The sequence below is a fragment of the Suricata suricatta genome, chromosome 8 (genome assembly GCF_006229205.1).
Source record: "Suricata suricatta isolate VVHF042 chromosome 8, meerkat_22Aug2017_6uvM2_HiC, whole genome shotgun sequence".
In the NCBI taxonomy this organism is placed as follows: Eukaryota; Metazoa; Chordata; class Mammalia; order Carnivora; family Herpestidae; genus Suricata; species Suricata suricatta.
The window spans coordinates 106632779-106643332 of record NC_043707.1 but is presented as its reverse complement, the minus strand read 5'-3'; the positions used below and the strand labels follow the sequence as shown (position 1 = coordinate 106643332).

Here is a 10554-nt window from a genome sequence, read left to right as displayed (position 1 = left end):
TACATTTTCGATATTAGCCCTTTATCTGATATGTCATTTGCATATATCTTTTCCCATTCTGTCGGTTGCCTATTAGTTTTCTTGATTGTTTCCTTTGCCTTACAGAAGCTTTTTATCTTGATGAAGTCCCAAGGGTTCAGTTTTGCTTTAATTTCCCTTGCCTTTGAGGATGTGTCAGATAGGAGATTGCTGCGGTGGAGGTCTAGGAGGTTTTTCCCTAGCATTGTTTCCCATTTTCTAAATCGAGGAGCTATACATTATAAAGAATGGCATTTTAAGAAATGTGGGCTATATGTCAGTGAATGTGGGTTCTAGCTCCAACTTTGTCAGTAATCAGCTATGAAAAAAACAACACACAACCTTCCTGATCTTTAGCTTGCTCCTCTATAAAGGAGTTGAAATAATCTCCAAGATACCTCTCTAACTCTGTAGGTTTTAGAAGGTACAACACTGTGGTTTATAATAAATATATATTTGGACATTCAGATAGCCAAATATATATATTTCTCATCTATATTTGGTCTTCATCCACAGTTCCTTGCTCACAGCAACCTGAACCCTTGCAATTTCCAAAGTTAAGAGTGATCAGAGTGTCTTTTGTTATGTTAATGAAGTAACTTGTGGGAAGTACTTAAGGATGGGGGCTGGTTGTTAAAGGGGCCAAACTTGTGACTTGAGTGTTGGAACTCTCAGTCTCATCCCTTGACCTTTTGGGGACAGGAGAAATTCTAGAGGTTGAGTCAATCACCAATGGCCAATAATTTAATCACTCATGCCTATGTAATGAAGCCTCCATAAAAATCCAAAGGACAGGATTTGGAGTGCTTCTGGGTTGGTGAACATATGGAGATGTGAGGACAGTGGGGCACCTGGAGAGGGCATGAAAGCTCCATACCCTTTCCCCATAACTTGACCTATGCATCTCTTCCATCTAGCTATTCCTGAGTTATATCCTTTTAGTAGTAATATTTCCTCTGAGTTCTGTGAGCTGTTCTAGCAAATTAATTGAACCCAAAAAGAAGTTGAAACCTCCAATCTATAGCCAGTCCATCAGAAGCACAGGTTAAGAGCCTGGGAAGGATTAGTGTCTTATAGGATTGAGCCTTCAATCTGTGGAATTTGATGCTATCTCTGGGTATGGGTACATAGTGTTAGAACTGAGTTGAATTTTCCATCACCCAGCTGGTGTTCTGAAAACCACTTGTTAGTAGGAGGGAACCCTCCTTCCCCCACACTGGAAACATAGTCTCAGAACACCTGATTTATATGAGAAGATGAAAGTAATAAAAACAAAACAATTAGAGAACACTACAATATTACACAATATAGTCTGTCCCATGTAATTTGAACACTTAAGTGCTAGTGAAAGTCTGAGAAGGTACTCACAAAGCAGAAAGAACTTAAGCAGGGAACAGCTGGTTGAGTTATCGTGAGCAGACTGCTCATTACTCTAAAGGTACATATAAATCTGCTCTCCAACTCTGGACAAAGAACCAGGTTCTAATTGACAGTGCTTACCAACTACTTCTCAGGTTATAGCAGACAATTAAAATAATGTTTGTATACCATTTTAATATGCAGGACAACATTTTTCAATTCTATCATAGCATTATATTCTGTGTGGATTAGATCACAATGTGCCCTGTAAGAAAACACTGAAAAAGCCAAAAGAGACAGTCAAGATCATTTTTTATATCCTCTTCCTACTTAGAAATACTTACTAAGGACTGTGTGGGAGAGAAAATGACAAAGACGGATGAAGGTTCCAATTCTTATTTTGCTAATCAGGTATTTGTACCTATCTGTAATTTTTAATTCTACTTTTGTTTATTTTGGGAAAAATGATTATTTTGGCAATACAGAAATAAGGACATAAGAAGTTAAAACATATAAAACATTAAAAGCAAAACTTGAGGGGCACCTGGGTGGCTCAGTTGGCTAAGCATCTGGCTTCGGCTCAGGTCATGACCTCATGGTTCGTGGGTTCGAGCCCCACATCAGGCTCTGTGCTGACAGCTAGCTCAAAGCCTGGAGCCTGGAGCCTGCTTCAGATTCTGTGTCTCCCTCTCTCTCTGACCCTCCCTTGTTCATGCTATCTCTCTCTGCCTCTCAAAAATAAATAAATAAATAAGTAAATAAACCATAAAAAATATTTAAAAGCAAAACTTGAATACTGTTAATGTCAACCATTCAATATTATCAGACATAAAATATACTCTTGTGAAAATAAAGCCTCAAGTTTCTTTTTTTCAAAAATATTTTTTCAGGAAAAAGTTTTTAGAGAGCAATTACCTTGCATTTCACAACACCCAAAGTAGTAGCGTGACACAGCCATGTTGCCAACTACTTCCCATTTATTTTCATCAGGATCAAATCGTTCAATGGTGTTCCCTATCTCAGCTCCAACCCATCCACCTGTAACCAAGTAGAAAATGTTATTTTGGGATAAAGGAGTATTATCTATGAAAAACACCTTAGCAAACAGCTTTGTTAATCATTTACTTTATATTGTGAATGATTATCATAATGGACCAGATTTCTATTGTGAATGATTATCACATTATCAATGATTTGTCCACGATTGCAGGAAAAGTTAAAATATGACTATAAAACAGGAATCTTAACTCTCTGCCTAGTTTTCATTGGAGATTTAAAAAACAAAACAAAAAAACGCCATCATATTGCTTAAGAAATATGGTACTTTACAAAACTACCTTTTAAAACAACTTCCGCATATTCAGAATGGTTACCCAAATCATGAGCTTTAAAGTGATTTACTGGACATCTATCACATCCACACTTTATCCTTATCTCTTCTAAGCTCTATACTTGACTATACATTCTCCCACGTAATTCAATTTTGAAAATAAAAATTTATAAAGTTGAAAAGACATAAGTTTCTTATGGAAGGGAGGAAAATTTTCTAATGTAATCAGAATCTAAGAATTAAAATACTAGATACCCTTAAACTGAACTGAACAGCATATTTACCCAAGGCATAGATAGCCCCATAACACACACACACTCCCAAGCCACAGCGGGGGTGATTCATTGAAGCTACAGTTGTCCACTGTTTAGTAACCGGATCATAGCATTCAGTACAATCAAAAATCATTGAATCCTTCTCACCTGAGTTCAATAAAAGAAACATTTCAGGTTTAGTAATGCTAATAGCCTAGAACCATAATACAATATTCAGTAGTATTCGTGTTATCAGAAATTCAACTATTGTCTGATTTTTATACTGTTCAATTAAATTCATTTGCCCACTGTTATTATAAATCAACAGCACTTTCTTTTATTAAAGCCCACTTAATGTCTTTTTTTTCTTTTTACATTTATTTATTATTGAGAGACAGAGAGAGAGAGAGCATGAACGGGGTAGGGGCACAGAGAGAAGGAGACACAGAATCCAAAGCAAGCTTCAGGCTCTGAGCAAGCTGTCAGCACAGATCCCGATGCCGGGCCTGAACTGGCAAACCGTGGGACCATGACCTGAGCCAAAGTCAGTTGCTCAACAGACTGAGCTACTCAGGCGCCCCTAAAGCCTACTTAATGAAACAAAGGCATAATTTTCCTATTATCTATTTCCAATTCTGCCTCCCAAATAATCCATGTAATTATTTAACATTTTTAAAACTGTTTATGTTTATTTATTTTTGAGAAAGAGACAAAAGTGTGAGTTGGGGAGAGGCAAAGAGAGAGGGAGACACAGAATGCAAAGCAGGCTCCAGGCTCCAAGCCAACAGCACAGAGGGGCTTGAACCCACAAACTGTGAGACCATAACCTATGCCGAAGTCAGACGTTCAACCAACTGAGCCACCCAGGCACCCCAATCCATGTAATTTTTGAAGATAAAATTTGTATTTGAACACTTCTATATTTTTTCATGCATTAACTTAGATAGCTGGCTCTGGTACAATTTGAGTTTTAGCACAATCCTTATCTAGCAACAAACTGAAAATAAAATTTCTCTTTTTTTGTAATTTTTTCCAATGTTTATTTTTGAAAGACAGAGACAGAACATGAGCAGGGGAGGGGCAGAGAGAGTGGAAGACACCAAATCTGAAGCAGTCTCCAGGCTCTGAACTCTCAGCACAGAGCCTGATGCGGGGCTCAAACTCATGAATTGTAGAGATCATGACCTGAGCCAAAATCAAGAGTCAGATGCTTAACCAACTGTACCTCCCAGGTGTGCCTAGATAAAATTTTAAATTAAGGAATACCTAAATCAATAAAGAGATATATCATGTTCATGAATTAGAGGAGTCAATGTAAAGATGATTATCCCCAAACTGGTTTGTAGATATAATGTGATCCCAATTTGAAACACACTTTCTTATTGTGTTAAAACACAAGCAACATAAAATTTATCATCTTAACCATTTTTAGTGTAGAGTTCAGTGATGTTACACAGGTTCACATTTTTGTGTAGCCATCACCACCATCCACCCCTGTAACTCTTTACATCTCGTAAAACTGAAACACTATCCTGTTTTAAACAATAACTCCCTGGGACGCCTGGGTGGCTCAGTCAGTTGAGTGTCCAACTTCTCCCCAGGTCATGGTCTCCGTGGGTTCCAGCCCCCCATCAGGCTCCCTGCTACCTAACAGCTGAAAGCCTGGAGCCTGCTTGGGATTCTGTGTCTCCCTCTCCTTCTGACCCTCCCCCACTCATGCTCTATCTCCCTCCCTCCCTCCCTCTCTCTCTCTCTCTCTCAAAAATAAACAAACATAAAAAAAAGAAAGATAGCTCCCCATTCTCCACTTCCCTAGCCTCAGGCAACCACCCTTTTACTTTCCACCTTTTGTTATTTTGACTATTCTAAGTATTTCATATAAGTTAATTATTTTTAAAAACAGAATTGACAAAAGAAAAAAAAGCAGATTTGAAGACTGATAGTAAAATTTATATGGAAGTACAAAGGGCCTAATATAGCCAAATACTCCCAGATAAGAATAATGAGAGAAACTGTCCTGTCAGATAAGCTTATAAGACTTAAAATAGAGTAACAGTAATTAAGATAGGGATACATAGGGACGGCTGGGTGGCTCAGTCCAGCTCAGTTCATGATCTCGTGGTTTGTGGGCTCGAGCCTCGCTTTAGGCTCTGTGCTGACAGCTAGCTCAGAGCCTGGAGGCTGCTTCAGATTCTGTACCTCCCTCTCTCTGTGACCCTCCCCTACTCGCACTGTCTCTCTCTGTCTCTCAAAAATAAATTAAAAAAAAATTTTTTTTAAAGATAGGGATACATAGAAAGTCCAAACAGAACAGAAAAGAAATTCTAGAAACAGATATACACATATATGATTACTTGATATGTGAGTTTGAACTCCATAGCAATGGGGAAATAAAAGCCTTTTAGGCTGGGATAATTGGTTATATATATATATACACATGGAAAAAAATGAAACTGGTTCCCTACTCATACTGTCTATAAATTCAATTCTAGGTAGATTACAGATATTCATGTAAATGATATAGCTAACGTTTTAGAAAACAATAAATGTATATAAGCTTATGACTCTGGAGCAGGGAAGGATTTCTTTACAAGATGCAAGTGAGGTCCTTGGGTGGCTCAGTTGGTTAAGTGTCTGTCTTAGGCTCAGGTCATGATCTCACAGCTCATGAGTTCAAGCCTTGCATTGGGCTCTCTGCTGTCAGCACAGAGACCGCTTCAGATCCTGTCTCCCTCTCTCTCTCCCTCTCTCAAAAAATAAACATTTAGGGGAGCCTGGGTGGCTCAGTCAGTTAAGCATCTGATATTGGCTCAGGTCATGATCTCGCATTTCGTGGGTTCAAGCGCCCCATTAGGCTTTGTGCTGACAGCTCGGAGCCTCGAGCCTGCTTCAAATTCTGTGTATCTCTCTCTCTGCCCCTCCCCTGTTCACACTCTGTATCTCCCTCTCTTAGAAATAAACATTTAAAGTAAATAAATAAATATTTAAAAATAAAGACACAAGAAACATTAGCCATAAAGGGGACAAAAATAGAGTTGGAGTTGGCTACATTAAAATGAAAAACATCTGTTTATTAAAAGATAAACATAAAGAAAAAAAGCTACCATAAGGAGGGTGAAGGAGAAAGCAGTAGAGTAGCAAAAGGTATCTGCAGCACAAACAACTTTATGAGGGCCTGGAATCCTGAATGCATACAAAACTACTGTTCAGAAAAAAATCAGCCCAGTAGGCCTGAGACTGCCTATCCTTAGAAAGGCCTGCTTGCAAGATTGACCCTTAACTGGAATCTGGGAACATGGCTCATTAACAATTCCCTGCACTGATATAAAAATCTCTCTAAATAATAAGAACAGCATTTTGCAGTGATAAAAATGTTCCGGAATTAGATATTCGTAATAATTGCACAACTGTGTGAATATGCTAAAAATTTGAACCATATACTTCAAATGGTGGATTTTATGGTATGTGAATTATATCTTAACTTTTAAAAAATAGCATTTAGAATATCAACCCAGATATGTACATATCTAGAAAGAAATAGGCCAAATATTATGATTATCTCTGGGTGGCATGATTAAAGTACATGTGATTTTTATTTTCTCATATGCTTCAATTTCAGCAGAATTTTCTTCCACAAACCTGAAGGGCTTTAACAGTAAACATAATTACATTACAGGGGCACCTGGGTGGCTCAGTTGGTTAAGCATCCCATTCTTGGTTTCAACTCAGGTCATGTTCTGTCTCCCTCTCTCTCTGCCCTTTCCTGCTTGCATAGTCTCTGTCTCTCTCAAAATACATAAGTAGATAAAAACTTTAAAAATTACATATTACAAAGTATCTTAGGATAGCAATGTTGATAGTATTTAAAAAGATTTTTTTTAATGTTTATTTATTCATTTTTGAGAGACAGACAGACAGAATGTGACCAAGGGAGGGGCAAAGACAGGGAGACACAGAATCCAAAGCAGACTCCAGGCTCTGAGCTCTTAGCACAGAGCATGATGCAGAGCTCAATTCACGGACTGGGAACCTACTTAAAAAAAAATAAACAAACGAATAAATAACTAAAAAATAACTAGTGAAGTCAAAGAATTTTTTAAAGGTACCTATAAGTATTTCTGTGGAATCAGGAAAAGGGACACAAATATATGCAAGTGTCACATAGGACACTGTGACCCTAGGTAAACAGGAGAGTTCATGCAGTGGAACTATCCACGATCTCCAAAATGTATATAAAAATAGCTTTTAGAGTTCTAGTCAAAGATTATATATAATAATGGTCTTTATGCTGACAGAAAGGTATTGCTTAAAACTTTTATTTCTTTGTTGGGATTTTTGGATCTACCATGGCATTTACTGATTTAATGAACTGTTTTTAAGGTACAATTATGTTCCCTCCAAAAGAGATGTAAAAATCAAATATTCTCTACATCTCTCTCATTTTATTATTTAAAAAATTTTTTAAGTTTATTTATTTATTTTGAAAGAGAGAGAGCGAGCGTGTGCACACATGAGTGGGGAAAAGGGTGGAGAGGGAGAAAGAGAGACTCCTAAGCAGGCTCTGCACCATCAGCACAGAGCCAGACATGGGGATCAAACTCACAAACTGTGAGATCATGATCTGAGCCGAAGTCGGACACAACCAACTGAGCCACCCAGACACCCTGTATCGATCTTATTTTAAACTGATAGTATTGGGGCGCCTGGGTGGCTCAGTTGGTTGAGCGTCTGACTTCAGCTCAGGTCATGATCTCATGGTTCATGGGTTCAAGCCCCACATCAGGCTCTGTGCTGACAGCTAGTTCAGAGTCTGGAGGCTGCTTCAGATTCTGTACCTCCCTCTCTCTCTAACCCTCCCTTGCTGGTGCTCTCAAAAATAAATTAAAAACATAAAAAAACTTTACACTGACAGTATCATAGTAAAAAAAATAAAATTTTCAATATACAACTTTTTGTGTTTTAGACTAATCTGTAGAAATAAAGTTTAAAGACTGGCCCTAAGGATTAGAGATGACCTACCTTTGTTGCTATAAAGACAAATTATCCAGAAATAAATATCACTCTAAGTGTTAGCATTTATTTGTCTTTAGTTTCCCCCTCTGATAATTATTTCCCTCCAACATTTTCCTTTTTAAAAAAAATGTTTATATATTTATTTTGATAGTGAGAGAGGGAGAGAGAGAATCACAAGCAGGCTCTGTGCTGTCAGTGCAGAGTCTGATACAGGGCTCACTCTCACAAACTGTGAGATCATTACCAGAGCTGAAATCAAGAGTCAGACACTTAACTGACTGAGCCATCCAGGCACCCTGAAACCCCTTTTATTTAATTTTATTAATCATTTTACAATTCATAATAATAGTTTCAGAAAACACAGTGATTTCAATTAAGAAATATATCCCAATGTCTAGATGACTTAGTTTTTATAAATCCCACTGGCCAGGTAACTTGGTTAATTAAAAATTATTTGTATTAACTATAGAGAACAAACTGATGGCTACCAAAGTGTGGGGGGGATGGATTAAATGGGTGATGGGTATTAAAGAGGGCACTTGTGATGGGCACTAAGTGTGGTATGTAAAGATTAAATCACTAGGGGCACCTGGGTGGCTCAGTCCATTGAGTGTCCAGCTTCAGCTCAGGTGATGATCTCACGGTTTGTGGGTTCAAGTCCCATGTTGGGCTCTGTGCTGACAGCTTCAGAGCCTGGAGCCTGCTTTGGATTCTGTGTGTGTATCTCTCTCTCTGACCCTACCCTGCTCACGCTGTCTCTCTCTATCTCTCAAAAATAAATAAAAAAACATTTAAAGAAAAAAAAAGGATTAAATCACTAAATCCTACACCAGAAACTAGTATTACACTGTATGTTAACTAACTGGTATTTAAATACAAACTTGAGGGACACCTGGGTGGCATCCAACTCTTGGTTTCAGCTCAGGTCAAGATCTGACAGTTCATGAGTTCGAGCCCCACATCGGGTTCTATGCTAAAAGTACAGATCCTGTTTGTGATCCCCTCTCTCTCTCTCTGCCCTCTACTACACCCACCCTCTCTCTCTCAAAACTAAATAAATATTGGGGTGCCTGGGTGGCATAGTCGGTTACGCATCTGACTTCAGCTAGGGTCATGATCTCCCATCCGTGAGTTCGAGCCCCTCATCAGGCTCTGTGATGTCAGCTCAGAGCCTGGAGCCCCCTTCGGATTCTGTGTCTCCCTCTCTCTGTGACCCTACCCCACTCATGCTCTCTCTCTGTCTCTCAAAAAATGAATAAATGTTAAAAAATATATTGTATAAATAAATAAATTTAAAAGACCGATCCAAAAAAAAGATTTGTAACACAGCTTCTAATATATGAAATTAAATTTCAAAATTAAAACAATTTTTATCATAAACACTCACCTAAGTTTTGGTGCCACATTTTATAAACAACTTTTCATTAAAATGAAACAAAATATTCTGTCTCGTGATAAATCGCAGTATCCCTCTGATCTGAAACATTCAATATTTTGTGTTTCCGTTTTCTTTCTTCCATTCATTTATTCATTAAATATTTATTGAACACAACCATATCTACATATACCTCATAGCACCTAACAATATGCATAAGGCATATATACAGCCAACTTACGGCTAGAGACTAATAACGGAAAGAAGACATTTTCATTATTACCTCCAATAGCGTAAACCATCCCTCCCAGAACCACTACTCCCAGCCCACATCGCGCCTGATGAAGTGACGACACAGTGGTCCAGTACTGGCTAAAGGTGTCAAAACGTTCTACACAGCTGAGGGCTCTGCTATCGCTCCAACGACCCCCCTGCAACCGAGTATATCCACCTGAACGAAAGAAAGGACATACACAGCAAATCCCTTACTTAAATATGCAAATGACATTCAGTAGTTAACTATTTCATAACAAGGTATAAGTGCTTTAAAGCCTGCAATATATACACATATTATTCTTAAATGCACCAAGTCCTGAAAGATTATGGCTTAAATGAAATGTAGTCAATTATGGCATTTTACCATCTGGTTTTGGTTTTAATAGAACGTTAGATAAAACATAAAAGGAACTGGCTATCTGTCTAGTTAGGAATTTTCATAATGACTTCTATTAATATTTTTTTCAATTAAAAATAGTAAAGTTGAGGGGTGCCTGGGTGGGTCAGTCAGTTAAGCAATCGACTCTTGATCTTGGGTCAGGTCATGATCCCATGGTTCATGAGTTCAAGCCCCACATTGGGCTTAGCACACTGACAGTGCAGAGCCTGCTTGGGATTCTCTCTCTCCCTCTTTCTGATCTGCTTGCTCTCTCTCAAAATAAATACACTTTAAAAAAAAGTGAGTTGAAACACTTGCTTAACTACACATCCCATCAGTAAAAAAATTTTAGCATGTACTCAAAAATTACATATTTATATGACATTATACATCTAATTACATACAAGTTATAAATCATATTACAAAGTGAACATAAAATATTATGTCTACAAATTTGGACAATTGTCTCTATATGTCACATATTAATAAGGTATAATGTTTTAAAATTTTTAATGTTTTGTATTTATTTTTGAGAGACAGTGCGAGCACG

The 10554-nt window shown here is 37.8% G+C and overlaps 1 protein-coding gene across 7 annotated transcripts in view; it reads right to left on the bottom strand.

Moving 5' to 3' along the window:
- The window catches only part of IPP (intracisternal A particle-promoted polypeptide), a 41854-nt gene that overhangs the window by 17531 nt on the left and 13769 nt on the right, over positions 1-10554 (bottom strand). For 3 of the 7 annotated variants that reach the window (XM_029949144.1, XM_029949151.1, XM_029949146.1), the window contains 3 exons: positions 9633-9800; positions 2992-3129; positions 2293-2415 (listed from right to left, as the gene is read on the bottom strand). In XM_029949144.1, the coding sequence (XP_029805004.1) occupies positions 2293-2415; positions 2992-3129; positions 9633-9800 (429 nt within the window). The remainder of the gene's footprint in view (positions 1-2292; positions 2416-2991; positions 3130-9632; positions 9801-10554) is intronic. The other 4 variants (XM_029949148.1, XM_029949150.1, XM_029949147.1 and 1 more) reach the window with 3 other exon arrangements.